A 24,535-nucleotide genomic window follows, 5' to 3' on the forward strand; every position below is an offset into this window, starting at 1 on the left:
CCAGAGAAATCATAGTGAAGAGAAACTCTGTGAATTGAATTGATGAGAGATTTTTCTTTTATTGTACATTTGATAACACATTGAAAAAAAACCTATAAGTATAATCAAGCGGGGAAATTTTTAATACTTGTTCAGTAAGACTTCTCCCCTTATTAATCAGTAGAAATTATCTTCGTAGAAGAAACCTGTGAATGAAAAGAATAGGCAAAAGCCTTCCACAGTTGTGTAACCTTTGTTTAACATCAAATAATTACAGTGAAGAGGACACCAGGAATCCTACTTGAGCAACGTGAACGTAGGGAATGAGACATCTTTTAGTAAGAGATCTGAACTATTTGTGGATCAGAGTGCATTGTTAAGGGAAAAACTTTATCCTAGGAAAAGTGTTTCAACTAGAAATCCGCTGTTTTGCATCAAGCTGGAACATTGGATGGAAGCTTTACAATAACATTTTGTCATCATTATGGAAACACAGATTGTGCTATTATAAGGGGAGGGTCTGGGTGCCCTTTAAGGAATAGAATATGGAATACTAAACCTGAATTTAAGGAAAAAAAAGTGTTGAATGGGATATCTACTGTTGATGGAGATTAACCTTAGAAAAGATTAGTAAATGAGATTACTAATGATGGAAAGGTATTGCCCATAAGTATGAGACTGATGTTGTTGGAACAAAAGGTGATACTTAATAACCCAGTGTGTCAGTGACCATGGTTTACTCATTACTGCATTGTTGGACAATTAGTTTGTAATCTGTTTTAGGCAGTCACTGTAAGTTATAATTATGGATACTGAGTCAATATACATAACAAAAAAAGGAATAAAAAGGACACAAAATTGTATATACATATCTACTATAACATCTAAAAAGTGTATATGCATAACGACTGGAAAGACCCATGGATAAATTAACCCAGTTAAGGTTTTTTTTTAAGTTTTACAAACACATACAGCACTTATCACGTGCTAAACTTTGTTTTAAATACTTTCCAAATATTAACTTGTTCAGTCTCCTTAATTCTATGAGATAGGTACTATTATCCCAGTTTTACAAAGGGAGAAACTGAGGCAGAAATCATGAGAAACCTACCTAAGGACACACAGCTAGTTAGGAATAGAAAGATTGTTTGGCTCCAGAGATTGTTTTAACCACTGTGTTGCACTGCCTCTGCAGTGATTTTTTTTCCCCTAATGTTTTTTTTTTAAAATTTTGTCCAGTGTTCTTATAGTAGATATTTGATAATAAAAATCAAATTCCTAAACAATGAGAAGTAAAGTTACCTGGCTTTCTGCCCTGTGGGATTTCGGGTACCATGAGAGCAAAGCTCCCTTTGGAATATGAAGTCTGGATTGGACATTCAGAATCAGTGCATTTTCTGCGCCCTGGGTTCCCTAGAATTTCACCACCTATGACCCTGAAGATTACAGCAGAGCAGGGGCTGGAGGACTCACTGGATGTTTGGGCAAGTCAGAGGAAATGCCCCTTGATAGGTTTAGAATGCCCTTCATGAGGCAGAGGGCAAGAGACACATCTGCACATGAGAGCACCATTTCTCAAGGTCTCCGTAGAATTCAATGTTTATATTTTCTTTATCTTCTCCAGATGAAGAGATTACTTGATAGTAGGGAAGATTCAGAAGGAAAGGGAGCTAATCAGTCATAAAATGAGGAAGTTTCTCTGAGTGCTCAGAGTGGAAAGGGGGCAAGATGAATAGGAGGACTTGGGTGGCGTTTCTTCGGTTCACAAATATTTCCTGTATTTCCCTAAGGTAGGGCTATAATTAGGGGCCAGCAGTCCTTCCTGGATGGGTCTCAAGGGCATTGGTTAGAAATCCAGGGTACAGGAGTTTCATCTAGTTCTCGAGGGGTCCATGACTCTCCAGTGGTTGAGAAAAAGTGGCCTGCTGGTATGGTGGGACTCTGCGCTCACTGTCAGACTCCCGTAGCTGGCGCGTCCATAGGTATGTAACACTGACCCTACCTTAATGTATAGGGGTTGCCCAGTAAAGGTTGCAGGGGTAAATTAATTGGATTTCTTGTATGATTTGTGCAGAGATCCTTGGAGAGAATAGAGGCAGCACTATTAACCTCTGTAAGAGACAGCAACCTAATGCATCAAGAGGTATACTGCCAATATATGGGTATTGTATTCTAATACCCAAAGTAATATACTTTGAACGCAGATTTTCTGATTTAGGGACTACAAAGGATTTTGTAAGTCATACACAAATATTCCACAAGCATCCTGGCAAGTTCTGTAACTGTACCACCAAGCTTAGTATCTTTTAAAAAATATTTCTAAAAGGGCCTCCTGGACTTCTAAAGTGTCCTTCTAAAAGGGTCCCAGACTTCTGCTTCCTCCTAGAAGGATTCCCTACCTCCCTACCACCTATTACACAACCTTATGTATGCCCAGGGCTCCCAGGTCCCCTCTTACCTCCCTATTGTAACCCACATCCAGCTCAGTTCATTGCCCTTTTGATCCCCACGCTCCACTCTTCCCCAACTCTGAAACCTGCTGGGCCCAGTTGGAACTCTCCATTCAGCCATCTTCTGCTGTGACTGAAACTTGGGTCTCCCCTCTGCACAGTACCTTTTCTTACGATCCTTGCAGGGAGTGGCTGCTTTGTCTCCCACTCTTCTTCATTTGTTGCTTCTAGATTGTTTCCCCTCCCTTCTCTCTAAAACTGAGTTCTGACTCTTGGGACACCAAACTGTCATATCACTCCTGCTTCCCTCTGTTGCAGTCACCTTATGAATGGTTCACTCTTCCCATCCGTAAAGATTTCAGCTCTTGCTGTATTGCATCTAAAACCACCCCCATCGTAATACTTCCTGATTTTATTGTCCAGGTAGATGGTCTTCCTGCGTCCTGACCTCACAGTTCTTTGACCTGTCTGCTCACGGTTTTGTCACCCACCCTGCAACAGACAGTCACTCCCATTGTCATCCCTAGGACCATTCCATTACCAGTGACTGGAACCTCCCCACCATCGGTTTCAAGTGTCTTTTCGTAAGCTAGTTGGCTGTTTAGTACCAAGATTCCAACAATCCCTTCACTGAATCTTCCCTTACGCTTGTTCCCAGCAGAAGACTTTGCTTCCTGTTTCCCTGAGTGATAGAAGCCAGCAGAGGCCTTGCATGACATCTGTCCACCTTCTCTACCCACTTTCCATAATTTCCGTGCCTTCCCACTGGTGCCTGTATATGAACTGACTGGGTTGGCACCAGAGCCTGTCCCATGTCCGCTACTGCAAGACATCGCTCCAGCAAGTTTCCCTTATCTCTTGTATCCTCAGGTTTTCTATATATACTGGATTATCCCCATGGACATGTAAACATACTTAAAAAAAACAAAACAAAAAACCCTCTGGCTCCTGAATCATTCTCTGCTTTGTTTCAGAAAGCAAAATATCTCAAAAGTTGTCTGTTCTTGCAGTCTTCACTTCCCTTCCATTCTTTCTTTCTTTTTAAAAAAAAAAATTATTTTTGGTTGCGTCGGGTCTTAGTTGGGGCACATGGGATCTTTTGTAGTGGCACATGGGCTTCTCTCTAGTTGTGGCACACAGGCTTAGTTGCCTGGCAACATGTGGAATCTTAGTTCCCCGGCCAGGGATTGAACCTGCGTCCCCTGCATCGGAAGGCGGATTCTTAACCACTGGACCACCAGGGAAGACTCCTTTCCATTCTTTCTTGGACCCACTCCAAAACCTGCCTTGCTGCCAGATGACCTCCACATTGCTAAATCCAGTGGTCAGTTCTGTTTTCTTCCTTGACGTTATCAGCAGCATCTTAGATTCTTAGATAATAGATCATTTCCTCCTTGAAACATGTTCACCTGGCTTTTGGGACTTGCCTCCCGCCTCTCTGGCCTTCATTTCAGGCCCCATTTGCTGTTCCTTCTCCACATCCTTTACCTCTTACTGTCAGACTGCCCACTTCCCATCTGCTCACAGTGCCTTGATCTCATCCAGTCTTGAAGCCCTGTAAACACAACTGGTATGCTGATGACTCTCCCTTTAAGGCCACAGTTTGATGAGTTTTGAAAAATGTCAACACCCTTGCAGCCACCACTACAACAAAAATAGAGAATATTTGCCCTTCTCCAAAAAGTTCCCTCATGTCTTTTCATAGTTAATCTCCACCCTACCCCAAGACCTGGGCAACCACATGTCTGCTTTGTCAGTACATATTAGAATTGTCTTTTAGGGTTTTATAAAGATAGAATCATACAGTATTCATATGCTATGTTTGTATCCAGATTCTTTTGCTCAGCATGTTTTGGAGGCTCATCCACGTTGTAGCATTTATCAGTAGTCTACTTTCTTTGCTGAGTAGCTTTCCATTATGTGGATGTGCCACAGGTAGTAGTCATCCTGTTCACCTGTAGATGGACATTGACTTGTTTCCAGTTCTGGGCTAGTGTAAATACAGCCACTATGGGCATTCTTCTTCAGGGCTTTTTTGTGTATGCAGGTTTTCATTTACCTTGGGTAAAGACCTAGGAGTGGAACAGCTGAGTTGTATGGTAAGTAAATGTTTAACTTCATAAGACACTTCTATGGGCCTTTTAATCTGATGTCTTTATTTTGTTTTACATTCTGGGAAATTTATCTCTTATTTTTTAATATTTCATTTTTGCCATTTAAAAAGTTTCTCTTTTTAGGACTCTATTTAGATGTCAGCGTATCTGTGTCTGTTGTTCATATCTGTTACCTGCTCTTTTATGTCCTCTAGTTCCTTCTCCTTTCTTCCTTTTGTCTGGACATTTCCTCAGCTTGCTAATTTGTTTCTCAGCTGTCCATTTTGCTGCTCATTTCCTCTATTGTGTCTTCATTTCAACCACTATTTTACATTTCTAATATTTCTACTTGGTTCTCTTTTATGTGTTCTTATTCTCATTTCCTATTGTTAGTATCATGCCATATCTCTTTAAATGTACTTAATTGACTAAGTTAAAATTTTGGTCCATCTGTTCTAATATACGTGCTTCTGGTGGAATCTGTAATCCAGTGTGGTGTTTTTCTTTTTGAAATAGTTATGCTCAGAAATTTGCTTACTGCCTGGCCAGTGAGCACATTTATTTCTCTTAGGGAAGCAGCTACTCCATCAGTTTTTATGCATACATGAGACAGGATCAGATCCTGGTCCCTGTAAACCCCACTGAATTCAGGGGTGGGAGGATGGATACTAGGATGGAGAGGTGAAGGCATCAGAAAGCAATCACTGACTTCTTACCTCACAAGATAACTGAAACGTGATTCACCAGCCCAGGGCTCTGTGGAGGCAGGGTGGAGAAACGTGCCTGATGTGATGTAGTCTCTGCGTGTCTCTCAGCTACTCCAAAGCCCTGCCTTGATTCCACTCCTCAGGAAGCCTGAACCAGAGGCTGTGTCACTGCAGCTGTGGGTGATGCCGGACCATCCAGTCAACGAATTCTCCTCACTTTCCACCTCACTGCCCTGTTTTTACTTGCTTCATCGCACACGTCAATACAGAACATCACCTGGTCTATTTTTTTCCTTCCTTACTGTCCACACCATCTCCCGAAACCACACACTAGGCTGTGATCTCCATGGGGGAGGGCACCTCGTTGGTCCTGGTCGTGCTGTGTCCCTAGTGTCCAGTACAGCACCTGTGGTTCTGTGAGTGCTTGGAACACACCAGCAGGTTGTTGCTTGTGCTTCCCAGCAGCCCGACCTCATCAGGTGGGGTGGCCATGAGTTCTCATCATCCTGGGTCTCCTGACCATGGAGAGGAGACTGGGGGTGACTGTGGAGTGGTGCCCACAGGGAGGAGGGCTTCGCAATCATAGACAGATGGTCAAGAACCCCTGTATGTGGGAGAAGGACTAGTCAGAAGGCTTGACCATAAAATGGGGGGTGGGGGTGGATATCAGAGACACCACAAATCAGACTCACCTTGTGGGTAGAGGAGAGAAGTGGCCAGGAATGTGGGCGGTGCTGCTCCCCAGCAACACAGTCTTCGAGTCACGAGGGTCAGGGCTCATCCCAGCCTTCCCTGCAGATGCTGTTCTGTCTGCACAGGCAACACCCTCCCTTGTGTCGTCACAGAGACAAAATCCCTCTGCAGATGGAGTGAGCAGCACTTATGGGCAACACTGTGCTCAAGGTGGGTCCTCGTGGTGGGAGGAACTGCTGAAGAGTCTAGACAAGTATTTATGCCCTGAGGATGGAGGGTCCCCAGTTGGAGAACTGGGGGCCCGAATCACAGGGAACCCGATCAGATTTTCCAGCAGAAAGTCACTAAGTTTGGCCTTGCTCCCCAAACTCCTGATCCTAAAAGTCACTTGGGGGCTTATTAAAAATATAGACCTCCTGGCCCCAACCCCGATCCGCTAGACCCAGTGCTCTGGAGATTCTTGTCATGCTGGGAGCAGACATCCAGTGGGATCTGATATGGAAGGAAGCCAGCTTGGATTGGGGTCATTATGGGTCCACCTTGGGCAGAACCCAAGCAAGGTGTGAGGGACTCTAACCCGGCCCCATGCAACGATGACACCATAGGAAAAGTTGGTAGCCCAGGCTTCATGTGGCCTAGAGGGGCAACCCCAAGATCCTCTTCAAAGGGTTCTGGGATAAAGGAGGGGTGAAACCTGGAGGTGAGGGGTGACAATGTTGAACCTTACCTCCAGGCTCCTGGAAAACAGACAGTTGAATCCCTCCAACCTTTTGTGTTCCAGGAAACGGCTTACTGTGAAGGACAGATGGGACTCTTGACCCCTCTTTCACATAGGACAAGGCTAGAGCCAGACTCTCCAAATTTCCACTCACTCTCATAAATGATTAGCTAGACTGATCAATCAGAACAAAAGTCTGTTGAGTTGACTTCACCAAACTTTAGTTCAGCTTCTTCCCTCCCCAAAGACCCTTGAACTCTGACTTACTCCTAAGGTTAAATAAGTATTCGAATGCAGGAAAGTGGCCCCTCTCTAGAACCAGCTGACAGCAAGACATCTCCTGCTGCAGTCCGATATTCCACTCCCCACACCCGGTTCTTTCTAGCCTTGTTCACTCCTCCCTATGAAAGAAAGTTCCTTTCTGCGCAACCTTGGAGATGCTTGCAGATCTTACTGTCAAGAGTGTTCTCCCTACTGCAACAGTCCCCCTCTCCTTACTGGAATCGTCTTTCTGAATGTAGTCTCTCCTTACCTAAGCTTGATTTTGTTTTCTGTTTGGCAGAAGTTGGCTCCAGGCCTGCTTCTGGGTCTGGTCAGAACCCACAACAGGAAGGATGACCTCCCACAAGGACTTGGTGAGCTGCCCAGACACGCACGAAGGCTGGGTTTCTGTATGGGAACCACTGAGCAACTTTAACCAGGAAGGACAGAAAATGCTTTTGTTTTTAAAGAAGTCCTAGTGGCTGCTGTGTGGATAATGACCTGATGGAGGCAACCGTTACCAAGGAAGGCAAGCGCGGAGGCTACTGTGGTCCTTCCGGCAAGAGATGGAAACTTGGACCAACGTGGTGCTGCAGTGCGCAGACAAGTGATGAAACGCTTCACCGTACAGATTCAAACCGCTCAGTGAACTTCAGAGCAAGATAAACACAAAGAAACCACATTATTAAAAAGTACTGAAGCCCAAGAGAAAAGGTCATGGTCATGGTGGAGAAGCTTGGATCGGATTTACCTTCTTTCCGGTAATAATTAAAAACTCCTAACCTTGAGCAAAAAGCTTAAGGCAACTGGAGAACAACCGTAGCAGGAAGAGACTATGGTGGAGCCCATCCTCAGTTACTTAGGAGACGCGGCTGGACTGCACAGCCTTCTGGGAGTTGTGGTCCGTAGGCCGGGCCCTGGCCTCCTCGGACCTGCGAGGCTCAGACTACAACTCCCAGAAGGCACCGTGGCGTGCCTCCGACCAATAAGAGCACTCAGGCTGCTGGGAGACAGCGGCCTGTGCAGGCTTCTGGGAGTTGTAGTCCATGGGCTGCACTTAAGATCACCCAAAGTCGGGCTTCCCTGGTGGCGCAGTGGTTGAGAGTAAGCCTGCTGATGTGGGGCACACGGGTTAGTGCCCCGGTCCGGGAGGATCCCACATGCCGCGGAGCGGCTGGGCCCGTGAGCCATGGCCACTGAGCCTGCGCGTCCGGAGCCTGTGCTCTACAACGGGAGAGGCCACAGCGGTGAGAGGCCCGCGTACCGCAAAAAAACAAACAAAACAAAAAAAACCCCCAAAGATCACCCAAACTCAAAGGCTTTTCTCATTTTTTAAAAATAATAGCTTTGACAGGGAGGGACAAGACAGGGGTAGGTGATTAAGAGGTACAAACTACCATGTATAAAATAAATGAGTTACAAGTATGTGTTGTACATCACAAGGGATATGCCAATATTTTATAACTTTAAATGGAGTATAATCCATAAAAATTTTGAATCACTGTGTTGTACACCTGAAACTAATATTGTGAATCAACTACACCTTATTTTAAAAAGAGCTTTGAAGCTTTGAAAAGAAATGAGTTGCCAAGCCATGAAAAGACATGGAGAAACATACTACTAAAGAATATATTAAGTAAGTATTAATAAGTGAAAGGAGCCAATTTGAAAAGGCTACATACTGTATGAGTCCAACATATGACATTCTGGAAAAGGGAAAACTATGGGGATAGTGAAAATATCAGTGGTTGCCAGAGGGTTGGGGGAGGAGAGAGGGATGAATAGGTGGAGCATAGTGGATTTTTACAGCAGGGCAACTGTGCTGTATGACATTTTATAAGATTGGATACATGTCATGATACCTTTGTCAGAACCCGTAGAATGTGTAATGCCGGGAGTCAACCTCAACATAAACTAGGGACTTTGATTATGATGTGACAATGTAGGTTCATCAGCTGTAACAAATGTACCTCTCTGGTGTGGGATGTCAGTCATGGAGAAGGCTGTGTGTGTGTGTGTGTGTGTGTGTGTGTATGAGGGGGCAGGGGGTACGTGGGAACTCTTGTGAACATAAAGCTACTCTAAAAAAGAAAGTCTTTTGAAAAAGCAATAGCTTTCTTGAGGTATTCACATACCGTAACATTAACCTTTTTAAAGTGGTTTTTAGTATATTCACAATATTGTTCATTCATCACAATTATCTAAGTCCAGAACACTTCATCACTCCAAAAGGAAACCCCATTAGCAATTACTCTACTCCCTATTCATTCCTCCCCCCAGCCCTTGGCAACCAGTAATCTACATTCTGTCTGTATGGATTTTCCTATTTTGGACCTTTCATATAGATGGAATGATATAATGTGGCCTTTTGTTTCTGGATCCTTTCGCTTAGCATAATGTTTTCATAGTTAATCAGTGTTGTAGCATAAATCAGTACTTTCCCCCTTTTCTTGGATGAATAATATTCCATCATGTGGATATACACTTTTTGTTTATCCATTCATCAGTTGATGGACATTTGGGTTTATAATAACTTTTTGGTTATTATAAATAACGTTATGAACACTGTTTTATGTTCTTTTAGGTGATGGTCAGTCAGGTGCAGCCATAAGAGGAGACACAGGAGAGTAGCAGGAAGAAACAAAATTTATTATACTCACAGGTCCTAGAAAGATGGAGTTACGGCATGCCACGAAGGTCCACACATGCTGCAAGCCAGGGAGCGGGCTCAACCAAGCAGGTGGGGAGCAGAGAGTGAAGACTAGCCCACAGGCAAGTGCTTTTATTAGGGGTGTGGGTAGAATACACAGGGATAGGCATGAGGTATGTCATTGGTGCTTTTGAATGTTACTAGGTCATGTTCAGGGGAGAGCAAAGAGGAAGCCCCTCGTAGCAGGGACCAGCTTATCACTTGATAAGCCTGGTCACCTGGAAGGGGTGCTCACAGCCTGTTTGCAGGTATGTTGAGGCAGCAGGAAAATACAAAATTTAAAATTTTACAATACAATGAAATAGGTGAAAGGGGTAAAAAGGTACAAACATCCATTTGTAAAATAAGTCATGGGGATGTAATGTACAGCGTCACAACTGTAGTTACTAATGCTGTATTGCATATCTGAAAGTTATTAAGAAAGTCAGTGTTTTTATTTGTCTTTATTTTTTATTGAAATATAGATAATCTACAATGTTGCATTAATTACTGCTGTACAGCAAGGTGACTCAGTTATACATATATATACATTCGTTTTTTATATATTCTTTTCCATTATGATTTATCACAGGATATTGAATAGAGTTCCCTGTGCTATACAGTAGGACCTTGTTGTTTATCCAGTCTCTGTATAAAAGCTTACATCTGCTAGCCCCAACCTCCCATTCCATCCCTCCCCCAACCCCCTCACCCTTGGCAACCACCAGTCTGTTAAGAGTAGATCTTTTTTAAAAAAAAATATTTATTTACTTATTTATTTTTGGCTGTGTCGGGTCTTAGTTGCAGTGTGTGGGCTCTTCATTGTGGTGTGCGGGCTCTCTAGTTGTGATGCAAGGGCTTAGTTGCCCCTCGGCATGTGGGATTTAGTTCCCCAACCAGGGATCGAACCGGCGTCCCATGCATTACAAGACATTCTTAACCACTGGACCACCAGGGAAGTCCCAAGAGAGTAGATCTTAAAAGTCCTAATCACAAGAAGAATTTTGTAATTATATATGTTGTAATATGTATATGTGACAGATGTTAACTAGACTTATGATCATTTCACAATACATACAAATATCGAATCATTATGTTGCACACCTGAAACTAATATAATGTTAATGTCAGTTACACAATTGAAGTTACACTTCAATAAAAAAAAACTACAATACAATCCACACTGTAGTGCTCCAACATCATCAACAATATTATTTGGGGTGAATAACACTTGCCACCTGGGTTGTGGAGATGCTAAACTGACTGGGACGGCTGGACATGGCCACTGACGGCAAATTTTGGTAAAGGTGACAATGAGGAATAGTCCTATAAGGCATATGACGAAGGTTGGGAACACAGTTTTGCAACCGGACACACTACTTTGGAAGAAAGCCGAGAGAACAGGTCAGGCACCTCTGGATTTAAGGGAATCTGTTGAAAGGTTTTGGTGACATTATGAAAGATCTTATCTCTTGGCCTAATCCTCATAGCTTGACCTTGTATTCTCTACACATCTGTCAGCATTATTAACTCACAGTGGTATTCTGATGCTTGTAGGATTCATCCAGCTGGGCTGGGTGCACAGACTGTAAGAACCAAGTCTAGGAAGAGCCAGGTGTTCACAGACCTATCGGAGAGGATTGGGCAAGGCAGTAGTGACCATTGGGAAGTTGATATCCCAGACCAGCCCCAAAGACAGCGGTGTCCATGGGGAGCTTGAGAGACCTAAATCCAGTCTAAAGGTCACAGTACCGAGAGGGAGCCCCAAACTAAGTTCAAAGAGACACAGCAGATGAACTCATCCAGACAGGCTTGATTGGGGGCGACTGAGACTGCGGGATTTAGAGAGAGAGCGTGGGGCACTTGTTCTTACCTGGCTCATCCCCGGGCATGGCAGGATGGGAGGAAGGCAGATTGGGCTGTTGTAAGAGCAGAGCAAGAAACTTCATGGTCCACAGTGGGCGTATATCTGGAGGCCTGCCTTGTCATCTCCTGACATTCAGGAAGGACAGCTGCCCTTTGGGGCACAGCACACGAGGAACCAGCTCCTAACCCCAGGGGACTTTACAAGCCTCAAAAGGTCTCTGGTCTGTTCACTTATTCTAATTGGTAGGAGGAATGAAAACCTGTTTTCTGTATTGTGGGAACTACCAGATGGGCAAAGGGCACGTCCAGGGGACAACCTTCTTCCATGCCATCTAGTTTTCTATCCCATTTCCACATTTTCAGATGATTCATTTAATCTCCTTTAAAGAAACTTCTGGAGATGACCACTTGGGTCTAGGTTTCTGAACAGCACCCCCAGAGGCTGGAGGAGTACTGAATTGCTTTATTGCAAATATTATACTCTCCCATTTTACAACCAGAACTAACGTTCAGTGCCCACACTCTTTTTGAGCTTTGCCTGGACTCCTTTATTGAGCCATCGCTGTAACCCTGTGAAGTAGGTACTAGTTCCTGTCCTATTCTTCTGCTGAGGAAACTGAAGCTCAGAGGGGTAAGTAACTTGATCAAGCTCAAACATCTAGGAAGCCAGAGATGAGGGTTAGAATTCAGGCATTTGAACACAGAGCCCTGCTGTTTTCTCTGTTGGCTTCTTATGATGTGTCACATTGAATTATTATTATTTTTTAAATATTTAGTTATTTATTTAGCTGTGTCGGGTCTTAGTTGTGGCGTGCATGTGGGATCTAGCTCCACCACCAGGGATCGAACCCGGGCCCCCTGCACTGGAAGCACGGAGTCTTAGCCACTGGACTGCCAGGGAAGACCTCACATGGGATTATAATTGATTTCTATCTGCCTCCTCACTAATCTGGACGTTCTCTGAGGGCAGGGACCTGTTCTTATTCACATCTGTACCCAAGAGCTTAGCATCCCTCCCAGCGCACTCACTCATTCTGTTAGGCTCACCACTGGCTGACCTGGTTCCGTGAAAGAATTCCATGTGGCAACGTGAGCTGACTTCACACTGGTGGTTCCCAGTCAGAACGCAAACATTCTGTAGTGAGAAGAGCTCCTTAGTTCCTCAGAGAAATATAGGACAGATGCTAGCCTACAACTAAATACTTCCTTTCACCCATACGATAACAAACTAGCAGTTTTGGAACGATGGACAAGGTTCAAAGTTCTTTTGCCATTTTATTTTTGTTTTTAATGGAATTCCCACTTCATTTGTGCTTGCCTTATGCAGGTGAGTTCAAACCAGCTGGACAAACAACATGCTTAATGGGTAGCTTCAAGCATGATTTAACTTGTTTTAGAGGAAGTAAAAAGGAGTAATTATATTTCACAGCTACAACTTTTCTTTTCCAGGTTATATGCAGTCACAAAGACCCACAAATGTCACCCAAAAGCCCACACTGTACGCTAAGGAATTTCAATTCTCTCACGTTCAAGGAGCTTTCTCAAAACACAGAGGTGAGTCATTGTTAGTATTCGTTCAGTGAAATGAGAATGTATTCTGGGGTCCTCTTAGGGGCTATATCAATGTGTCTCTTCTTTTTTTTTTTTTAAGATTAAAAAATTTTTTAATTTAGTTTTGGCTACATGGGTCTTCGGTGCAGTGCGTGGGCTTCTCATTGCAGTGGCTTCTCTTGCTGCAGAGCACGGGCTCTAGGCACGTGGGCTTCAGTAGTTGCAGCACGTGGGCTCAGTAGTTGTGGCTCATGGGCTCTAGAGTGCAGGCTCAGTGGTTGTGGTTTGCGGGCTCTAGAGTGCGGGCTCAGTAGCTATAGCGCACGGGCTTAGTTGCTCCACGGTATGTGGGATCTTCCAGGACCAGGGCTTGAACCTGTGTTCCCTGCATTGGCAGGCGGGTTCTTAACCACTGCACCATCAGGGAAGCCCAATGTGTCTCTTCTTGTATATTTGTTAGTAGCATGGTCCATAAAATAATAAAACTAGATAAGCATTGCTTGGAAATCATATCCTATACTCTTCACTCTCCGTAAGCTGGGTGACAGAAGGGCTGTGACTACTGGGCCCTCCCTGGCCCCGGCTCTCCGACCTGATGAGCGCACAGCCCTCTTCAGCTCTGTGCTAAGTTTCTCCAGGTCCTCAGCTTGGGAGGAGGTTTCCCAGCTTGCGTGACTGCAAAAGCAGACCAGGACCCAAATGCAATGTGTTCTTAATGGTCCAGATTCATCAAAGGAAACCCTGGATGCAAGCAGAGCACCATGCTTTTGCAAATTAAGCCACGCATTTCTATCAATACTAGGCATTGGAATACATTTATTGAGAACATTTACCATCTTAGCTATTTGGAAACTACGTTTTAGGCCCCCTCATCTAATACCAAGTTACATCTTAATTTTCCTAAGTGCATCTTAAACCTGTCTCTTCTTTCTGATCCCCTTCAACGTCCGTATAGCTCCAGCACGTACTACACCCACGCCATTCCCAGGGCGTACTGGTAAGTCAAGGCATCTGGGAGGGTGGGTGGGATCCATGGACGTTCACAAAGCTGCTGTGCTGTGTGGCTCCAGAGGGCACCCCGCGCTGCTTGTCACTAACCTGTACAGCCCCTTTGTGCAAATTAGAAAAAGGCGTCCCCCGCCCCATGGTTGGGTTAGTAATGATGTTGCTTGGGGCAGATTAGAAAATAGCACAGAGGTCAAAGCATCAGGAAATACAGGACAAAAAAACCCCCCACAATTAATCCATCCCAAAGACGCTATTACCTTTCCTAAAGCCCAGCTATAATATTTCACTTCCCAGTTCAACACCCCCCACCCAGCACCAAAGCCCAGAAAAGGAGTTCGGGCCAAGGTGTCAGAAGGCCCACATTCTAGTCCTTACTTTGACACTAACTTGTCTTGTGAGATGGCAATAGAGGTTCACTGAGACCTCTGCCACGCCTAAGCTTTGGGTCCCAAGTGTAGCTTCTGATACAGAGAGAGAGACAGAATTGTCTAGTCAGGTCACTGGAAGACTCCCATTTTCTCCTGTAACCTTCAACTCTTGGTTATATGGAAAGATGTCTACCTCATAATAGGGAAAATACACATTGAAAATACACTAGAGTTCCAGTTTTCAGCTATCATGTTGAAAATAGGCAAAATATTTCACAACAAACTCTCCTGGCAAAGGAGTAGGGAAAGATAATCTCATATCTTGTTTGTAGGCTAGGAATGAGTACAACTTCTACAGAGCGCAATTGGCAATTCTTATAAAAAGAATGCATTCACTTTTTGACCCAGAGTGTTGAAATATGCCTGGGATTTGTTTTAATCAGGTATGGTAAGACATGCAGACACGGAAATGATCGTCATGAAGGAAGACGTTTATACACACGGAATCCTAGAAACAGAAGGCATGGCACAGCATGTCAGGCCACGTGGGAAAGGACCAGAGTGGGTTAGGAGGCAGGAGGAGGAGAGGGGAGAGAATGACCCAGAGCTTCTATTGGGGGTTTTTAGGGTAGGAATGGGTGAGGTGGGGTAGGTACATGGAGTAAGCTTAGTGTTGCATAGTTTGAATAATTTTGGTGGGCTCTGGGCTATAGGAGTGGTTCTCAGGTGTCCAGTACCTGGCCCTGGGGTGATTCGGGGCAGAGGGAGTATTGGCCTGGTGTGTGAGGGTTTGATGGTTGGTTTGAATATCAAAGACACCACAGGGGAGTCGCTTGCTGTCTCTGGGAAGTAGCCAGCCCTGAGAGGTGGAGCCTTCCCAGGATGAAGGCCCCAAATTGTAGACCATCAAGGATATAGAAAATAAGAAAATAGAGTCAATATACCCCACAATTCCATTTCTGGGAATTTTATTTAAAATATGCTATTCCAGGGAATTCCCTGGCAGTCCAGTGGTTAGGACTTATTCACTGCCAGGGCCTGGGTTCAATCCCTGCTCACGGAATTAAGATCCCACAAGCCACGTGGCGTGGCAAAAAAAAAAGAAAGAAAGAAAGAAAGAAAGCTACTCCATTTCCTTAGTTCATTTACCCTCCCCTTTTTCTTGGTGACTTTCACGTCTATTTTTCTCATCCCACAAATACTCCCAACATATCTACCCCAGGCTTGCTCTTAGGGGATGACCTTGTTTCCTCCATCACTGACAAAACACAAGCACTTGACAGAGTGTCTGCATCCCCTGATCCAGCACAGTTGTACCTTCTCATTTTTCCTCCTGTCTAGGCCAAGGCTGACCCCTCACCTGTGCACCAGCTAACATCCCCTCAGGCCAACTGGGGACACCCCATGCAATTCTCTCTCCCTTTCCAGGAACATCACAGTATTTAAAAGTATCATCCCCGTTCTTATATGAACATGATGTCGGTTTTCCCATATTAAAAAACAAAACTCGTCTCTTGATCCCTCAGCCCCCTCTGGGAGCTGCCCCCATTTCTCTTCCCTCCATGACAGCAAAACTCTTCAGGAAGTTTCCAAAACTTGCTCTCTCTAATTCCTTTCCCCCTGTTCTCTCTCAAACCTGTTTCACTCATGCACGTCGATAACATCTCCTTTGACTAGGTCTCCAATGACCTTCCCATTGCCAATTCCAGCAACCAATTTTCAGGAGTCATTGTATTGAAACCGACTGTAACCCATACCCCCCCACCCCTAATATTCATTAAGAAAATCTGAAAACACAGAAAAGTTGAGAGAATCATAGAATGAACATCTATGTAAGCCACACCTAAGGTCTACAGTTAAGCGTTTAATCTGCAAGTGTTTTTACAGTCCAGGTTCTTTTTGTCATGTCAGGCTGACTTCACATTGAGGTATGAATCTTAAAGTATTTCTCAGCTCAGTCGTTGAACCAGTGAAGGGACAGAAAGTGAGGGAAGGCCACGTTTGCAACAAGGAGTAGGCACTTCAATTTGTCAGATTTTTACAAGTGGGTTTTTTTTTGTTTTTTTAAAAATATTTATTTATTTTATCTGTGCTGTGTCTTAGTTGCGGCACGTGGGATCTTCGTTGTGGCATGCAAACTCTTTAGCTGCAGCATTCGGGATCTATTTCCCTGACCAGGGATTGAACCTGGGCCCCCTGCATTGCGAGCGTGGAGTCTTACCTACTGGACCACCAGGGAAGTCCCTACAAGTGGTTGAGTAATGTACTTAGTCAATTGCTCTTTTGTTCAGTTTGTACCAACAATAGCTCTGTTTATTTATTTTTATTTCAGATAATGGGAGAAGTGGTACACCTGAATCTACAAAAAGCATCCAAGGTTTTGTAGCACATTCAGTGGGCCTAAATACCAACCCCAATACAGGTTTGCGGAATTAGATTCTGAATTGTCCTACAATATTCCTTTTGTAACAGCACTACACAACCTAAGACCATCTGGGCAACACTTGAGTTGCAAAACTAAGGCCACTCTCCTTTCAGCTACATCAGTGGTCTGTTCTGCTGTACTGAGTCAGGGATCCAGTCTCATAAGAGAGGGCTTTGACCAAAGACAGGAAGCAGATGGAAAAAGGAATCAGAGATTGGGTGGGAATTCAAATTATATTTGTTCACACAGGCTGTACAATCTAACCTCTGTGGTTTTTTTTTTTTTTAGTTAAGAATACTATTTTTAAGGTTATTTCTGATTTTGTCTCCCATTCTGCCAAAACAATATGATTAACAATTATATTAACTGATAGTCACACCTAAAATGAGATTTTATGAGAACTTTTTTTCCATTTTTAGCACTGATTCCTCATAGACCTGCTATTGTTCAAGTAATTACAATTGTGTGTATAGCCTTCAGTATTGCCCTGATATGTGGGATCACTATTTCCTACATGATATAGTAAGTCTATGGTAAATAACTTTCACCATCCTTAAGTAAGACATAACAAGTTAACTAGGTTATTATTTTGTGATAGTAATGATGATGATGGTGATAATTCTTATAATCCTTAAATTATTATGGTCATTATACATTTTCAGACACTGTTTTTCAGAATATGGGCTATATTCATGTTGGGTCATGATATAAATGAAAAAATTTAAAAGAAACTGGATAAAAATAATTTTTTAAGTAAAAATAGAAATTAATTTTTAAAAAAGCAAGCAAAGAAACAGGACAGAATACAATTTAGTAGAATAGAAAGTATTAAAGTAAATGTTGGGCTTCCCTGGTGGCTCACTGGTTAAGAATCCGCCTGCCAATGCAGGGGACACGGGTTCCAGCCCCGATCCGGGAAGATCCCACATGCCACAGAGCAACTAAACCCGTGCACCACAACTACTGAGCCTGTGCTCTAGAGCCAGTGAGCCACAACTACTGAGCCCATGCACCACAACTACTGAAGCCTGTGCACCTAGAGCCCGTGCTCTGCAACAAGAGAAGCCACCACAATGAGAAAGCCCGCGCACCGCAACGAAGAGTAGCCCCCCCTCACCCCAACTAGAGAAAGCCCACGCAGCAACGAAGAGCCAAAGTAGTCAACAACAACAACAAAAAGTAAATGCTGATTTTCAACCTTTTCAGACTCAAGATTGTGAGGTAAATCTTATCTCTTACTGTGGATCATGATCAAAAATGTTTGAAAGCCACAGTCAGAGATGCTGTCATCCTCCCAAAATGTGGCTTTCTAGAGTGAACTTGATACTTTGGAGGGACTCTTAATAGTGCAAAGCAGAAAAGAGTGACCACTCTCTCTTTCATTAGAAACTTATTATCAATGCAATAGTAGGGGTAATAGTAGCATTTAGGGAAGACACTTCATCTTGTTCGCACAAATAAAGCTTGTGGTCAAGCTCAGGTTATGTGATCATTTTGAAACAAATCATTTTGAAGTGTCAGACGAAAGCGAGCCGCACCGTGACATCATGCTACTCTGATCAGGAACAACACGTTGATTCCTATCCTAGGATTTAGTTCCAGGACTCCATTACATCCCATCAGAAACAGCTTGAGGAAGTACTAAGTTATTTACTCTATCAGAATTAAGTGTGTACATGGGAAATGTATTGCCATGTATGGGATATTTTTTAAGGTAGCCATTTTAGGACCACTTGGAGTATGTCAAATGAAGGCAAGATTAAAGGTAAAATTGAAGAAATTTTGCTAAGGAGAGAGTGTCCCCAGTATGTTTGGTTCTGGGTTATCTATGACTCAATTTATGTAACTAGAATTTCAGTTTATTTCATTAGTCTAGACAAAGATGTTAACATATGAAGATTGCTAAAGTAACTCACTACAACGTATCCTCCTGGAATTTCAGTGTCCAATTAAATTACTGAGCTAATGTCAACATTTACAGCTTTTACATTTGTGTTACCCCCAGTGGCATTTTAGAACCTGAGGCAAAAGGAAAAATATGTGCCCCAAAGTACATGTTTTTACATAAGTCTTAGTGGTTAATTTTTTCCAGAAGTAGATTTTTGAAAATATATTGGTGAGTTTGATTTCACTTAAAGCAGGAAAGTAAAGTTATAATAAATTTTGTTTCTGGTAAAGATAAAGTATTTCTTTTTTTTTTTTTTTTTTTTTAGCAGTACGCAGGCCTCTCACTGTTGTGGCCTCTCCCATTGCAGAGCACAGGCTCCGGACGCGCAGGCTCAGTGGCCATGGCTCAGGGGCCCAGCCGCTCCGCGGCATGTGGGATCTTCCCGGAACGGGGCACGAACCCGTGTCCCCTGCATCGGCAGGCGGACTCTCAACCACTGCGCCACCAGGGAAGTCCAAAGATAAAGTATTTAAACTTAAAATAATGCTGTGAGTTATGATACAGCACTTTAAAATTTTTAAAATATATTTCAACTACTTTAATGTTTTGGAAAAGAAGAACCGTAAAATAATACATAAAAACATGTATATAGGGACTCACATTTTCCCTTTTGACTCAGTCTCCCATATCGTTCATCACAGCACTAATGGATCCTGTCTTTAAAATTTTGATATTTTGTTTATCATGGATTTTTCCTATTCATTTCTTTTTCTCTTTTTTTTTGGCCATACCATAAGGTTTGCAGGATCTTAATTCCCCGACCAGGGATTGAACCTGGGCCCTAGGCAGTGGAAGCACTGAGTCCTAACCACTGGACCGCCAGGGAATCCCCTCATTTCAATTTTTTACAATATTAAGTCAAAATATTTATCCCCATTACTGAGTTTTTTGGCACCCCCTTAAACTGTGCACCTAAAGCGAGCACCTCACTCTCCTCACCCAAAATCTGGTCCTGTTCCAGCTTCCTGATTATCTGTAACAGTGTTTCCAATCAGGCCATTTCTTCCTGCTACAGAGCATGATTCTGGAATGTTCCCCCTACACCCCTTCCTCCATCACAGCCCCTTAGAACACAAATAAGCTAACCCTAAAATGGTTTGTTATTACATGAGTCAAACACAATTAGGAAGGTAAGTATGTTAGGAAAAAGTAGAACACTCTATTACCCATTTTCACTTCACACAGAAATATCTGTTCAATGATCCACTTCCAAGCTTGGGCCTAGGGTGGGGTGAGCGAGGCACTCACCTCAGGTGCAAAACTTAAGGGGGTTCAGTAGTCAAGAAACTCAGTAGTCAAGAAAAATAATAATTTATTGCAATATTTTTAAGTCTAAATTAATGCCCTCAAAAATCCATGATGAACAAAATATCAACATTTTAAATACATGATCAGTGATGATGTCGGGCCAAAGCATATTGGAGACTAAGCGAAAGGAAAAATCAGCGGTACCTATGCTACCTTTATTTAAAACGTTGACATTGTGTTCCTCATGGATTTGTTGGCATTAACTTTTCTTTTGTAAAATATTGCATTAAGATGTTATTGAACTTGATCATGGAGGTTTGTGCCCAGCCCGAGTGCCCCATTCCTGTCACCTGGCTCCAAATCACTCGCCCCTTTTCTGCGTTTCAGCCCCAATCTGAGTTCTATAACTCTATAGAACTATAGAATTCTATAATTCTAATTATATTTCTATAATTAATTATAGTTCTATAATTATTTGGGTTTAAGTCTATTTCTGCTTCCTCCCCCATGTACTAGTGACCCCTTTGCCGTCAGAAAGTCACAAGATTAAGACAGGATGATTTAGTGGGAAAATTGTGCTTTTAAATTTACCTATTTTGTCCTCCAGTCGACTGGTACAGGCTGAGGAAAAACAACAACTTGCGTCACTCTATAAAAATGTCAAGATACCATTATTAGGAGATGAAGAGGAGGGCTCTGAGGATGAGGGCCAGGATGAGTCCACGCACCTCCTTCCAGAGAGTGAGAAGGAACTGGAAAAGTTCATTCATTCAGGTAGGGGGTCAACCAGCTTATCTTGTCGGATCCAAAATCCAAGGGAAGCTGAGCTGACAATGATGGTTGGGTTTTCCATGGCAAAGCTAATGAATATGTACAGCCACACATGCAGGAATGAGCCATTCGCATCAAATTACACAGAGAGGCAAACAGCTGTGTGGTTGTTTGATTCTTTTTGCAAGGCAATTCCAAGGACTGAAAAGAGAGTTCAGGAAACAAGACTTTTCAGGGACTCAACATTTCCCTTAAACATACTTATCAATGTCGTGTTGTTGCCGAGTTTTGACCACAGACAGGCAGATGCCCTCCTGCGCTGTCTGCCTCAGTTTGATGTGGAAATGGGATGCAGGCCCACCAAACAGAGGTTACTACCCCCAGGTCAGAGACGCCCCAGTGAGAATTGCCCACTACCCCTGCAAATCCTTGTGAGGATAGAACAACATATATGCTCATAGAAACCTAATTTTGTAGAAGTTCTGAGATTCTTCAGTACTTGCTTAAAAAAAATTTCTAGAGCAAAATGATGTAGATTGCAGTGTCTGATTCAATACTGTTAAGCATGCACTGTATGGATCTCCTCTCTAACCACCCCAGAGATAGTCAGAGAGAGGCTGAGAGGCCAAGAGTAGAAGAGATAATTGATGCTTACTGAGGCAGACCGCACTTGTACTCTTAGAAAATATTTTTTAATGTCTTTTCATTGCATTGAATTATAACTTTTCTAAATGTTTAAAAATTGAAGTATAGTTTATTTACAATATTATACATGTTTAAAACTGGATATTTATAAAGCTTGAATACAGAAAGTGGGAAAATCATTTCGAAATGCAATTTTCACCATCCTTATCAGACAAATAACATTCATGAAAGCCTGAAAATTCCATTGTTTGTTCCTTTATTTTTCCATATATTTCCTCACTTCTTTTGTCTCTAATCCCTGATTTATTAGTATCTAAATAATGTTATGTCTACTTTTAGTCATTAGATCAAAAAGAAGAAAACATATGGAAAAGAAGAGATTGAACACAGAGCAAAAGTTGGTAAAGGAAGTGGAAATAAAGGATGCTATACATACTGCAAATCCGGAGCGTCTGTGAAAAGAAATGAAAGAGAGGCAGGACATGCTAGCCAGTGTGGAGGAAACAGTGACAGATGACAGAATGTGAACATGACTTGCTCCTGGAGAACCTTGTGCAAGAGCACTCTAAAGGAAGAACACCAGACGTAAAAACAGGAAATAAATTCATATGATATAGCAATCTTGCTTCCTAGTTCTTAGAGTTTATGAATAAATACAACGTAATTGGAAAAGGAAAAAATCCAACTTCGTAAGTGTGAAAGAGAAATTGTCAGGATTTTCTTTTCTCACTCCTAACCAGTAGTTTCTTCGGGTAAGTCTCTCAGACCAGGTGAGGAAACCACTTTCATGAAACAAAGCTTCCCCAGTGACATTATCTGTTAATTCCAGTAGCTTGCTTCCATTTTACATATAACAAGACTGAGAATGTCAAAATGAATATGACAGCAGACAGTAACCTTTGTTTTTAGGGATCTGGGACCTGGTGCAGGAAATAGGTCTGCAGGCAAAGAGCTATAAAGCATTGCCAGATGTACTGAGTGCTGTAAACTGGGAGTCACCGAGAGAGCTGTGGAAACACAAAAGGGGCAGGATTTAATCTGAGCGGTGCTATTGGTGTGGAAAACAGTCTGATGGTTCCTCGAAAAGGTAAACATAGAGTCACTACCTGACCCAGCAATTCCACTCCTGGGTATATATCCAAAAGAATTGAAAATACATGTACCTGCACACAAGAGAAACCCTCACACAAACGTTCATAGCAGCATTATTCATAAGAGCAAAAAGGTGGAAACACCGCATATGTCCATCAACCGATAAACAAATTAACAAGATGTGGTCTCTCCATAGAGTGGGATGTTATTAAGCAAGGAGAAAGATAGAAGTACTGGCACATGGTACAACATAGATGATCCTTGAAAACATTATGCTAAGTAAAAGCGGTTAGACACAAAAGGTCCACACATCGTATGATTCCATTTATACAAAATACCTACAATAGGCAAATCCATAGAGGGTCAAAGTAGATAAGTGGTTCTAGGTGCCGGAGGAGGGGAGAAAAGGGAAAGATGGTTGGTGGGTAGGAGGATTCTCTTGGGGGCAATGAAAATGTTGAAAAAAAGATTAGTGTAACTTGAGGAGGCTGGTACCGAACCCAAGTTCAGCTGCTCACCACTCAAAAGACCAATACTCAAGAGACAAGTGTTATACTTGATTTACAACATTGTTTTAATTCCTGCTGTACAGCAAAGTGACTCAGTTATACATATATATATACACTCTTTTTCTCTCTTTCTTTTTTTTTTTTGGCCGCACCTTGCAGGATCTTAGTTTGTCGACCATGGATTGAACCTGGGCTACCGCAGCAAAAGCGCTGAATCCTAACCACTGGACCGCCAGGGAAATCCCTGGACTGCTTTTTATCAAGTATCAAGCACATGAGAAGAGCATGAGTCTTCTCAGGCACATGTGTCTTAGCAAGAATCACTGAGGCAGGCAGAGTTCTAAGATGGCCCCAAGACTCCTGCCCTCTGGTGTACACAGCTGTGTAGCTCCCTTCTCTTGAGTGTGGGTCTTTGAATATGACGGATGTCACTCTTGTGATTATGCGAAAGTGATGGGATTGTCGCTCTCTTAATTGTTACATTAAGCCATCTGTCCAAGTCTTCAGGGACTGGCTCCATGCAGGGAAAGACATTTACTAATCAACCCAGTGTGAAGGCTTCAGGCTTCCTCAGTTTTTTTCCAGACTTGCATCTTCCCTGGTGTGTGTGTGTGTGTGTGTGTGTGTGTGTGTGTGTGTGTTTCACCAGTTCTACTATATACAGTATGGTGCGTTTATTTTTATTTTTTTAAAGTAGGATTAAAAGCCTTTTAGTATTTTTTTTTAATTAATTAATTTTTGGCTGCATTGGGTCTTCGCTGCTGCGTGCGGGCCCTCTCCAGTTGAGGCTAGCCTGGGCCTTTCACTGCGGTGGCCTCTCCCTGCTGCGGAGCATGGGTTCCAGGCACATGGGCCCAGCATTTGTGGTTCACGGGCTCCAGAGCACAGGCTTAGTAGCTGTGACACTTGGGCCCAGCTGCTCTGAGGCATGTGGGATCCTCCCGGACCCGTGTCCCCTGCATTGGCAGGTGGACTCCCAACCCCTGTGCCACCAGGGAAGTCCCTATGCTGCATTTAAATGTCTTGATTTCCCTAATAGTCTCACTCCCCACCCTTGCTCCGATTTTTCTCAGGGCATTAAACATTCTACTGCATTCCTCTGCCTTAGTCTTTTTGTTGCCCGGCACTGTAGGACTGCAATCTCCCTGCAGCTGCCACAAGGTTTGGAATCCAGCAGTGCCCTTGCTGGCAACTAATATTTGGGTATAGTTTGAAGAGGAGGTCTAAATTCATATTTTACCATTTGTGTACTTCAGTGCTGCAGACCTTATTTATTTATTTATTTGGCCACGCCACTCGGCATGTGGAATCTTAGTTCCCTAACCAGGGATCGAACCCACACTCCCTGCATTGGAGGCATGGAGTCTTAACCACTGGACTGCCAGGGAAGTCCCCAGACCATATTTATTTATTTATTTAAATTAATTTATTTTTGGATGCGTTGGGTCTTCGTTGCTGCACAAGCTTTCTCTAGTTGCGGCGAGTGGGGGCTACACTTTTTTTTTTTTTTTTTG

General features: G+C 43.1%; 1 protein-coding gene across 1 annotated transcript; it reads left to right on the forward strand.

Annotated features, from left to right (window-relative positions):
- The first annotated feature begins 38 nt into the window (after nucleotides 1-38).
- Nucleotides 39-24,225, forward strand: C20H19orf18 (chromosome 20 C19orf18 homolog). The gene is made up of 7 exons (XM_089902026.1): nucleotides 39-6,132; nucleotides 7,203-7,662; nucleotides 12,906-13,010; nucleotides 13,963-14,004; nucleotides 16,716-17,330; nucleotides 20,612-20,778; nucleotides 21,760-24,225. The coding sequence occupies exons 5-7, from the start codon at nucleotides 17,203-17,205 to the stop codon at nucleotides 21,876-21,878; spliced, it is 414 nt and encodes a 137-aa protein (XP_089758152.1). The 5' UTR covers nucleotides 39-6,132; nucleotides 7,203-7,662; nucleotides 12,906-13,010; nucleotides 13,963-14,004; nucleotides 16,716-17,202; the 3' UTR covers nucleotides 21,879-24,225.
- The last annotated feature ends 310 nt before the right edge of the window (nucleotides 24,226-24,535 follow it).

The sequence above is a fragment of the Delphinapterus leucas genome, chromosome 20, assembly GCF_059928025.1.
Source record: "Delphinapterus leucas isolate spDelLeu-1000000601 "Yukka" chromosome 20, BTC_Dleu_Yukka2, whole genome shotgun sequence".
Lineage (NCBI taxonomy): Eukaryota > Metazoa > Chordata > Mammalia > Artiodactyla > Monodontidae > Delphinapterus > Delphinapterus leucas.

Coding starts and splice junctions, on each gene's coding strand:
- C20H19orf18 (XM_089902026.1), top strand. CDS start 17,203: ATGAGAACTTTTTTTCCATTTTTAGCACTGATTCCTCATAGACCTGCT. Junction 17,331..20,611: donor ACTATTTCCTACATGATATA/GTAAGTCTATGG, acceptor TTTGTCCTCCAG/TCGACTGGTACAGGCTGAGG. Junction 20,779..21,759: donor GGAAAAGTTCATTCATTCAG/GTAGGGGGTCAA, acceptor GTCTACTTTTAG/TCATTAGATCAAAAAGAAGA.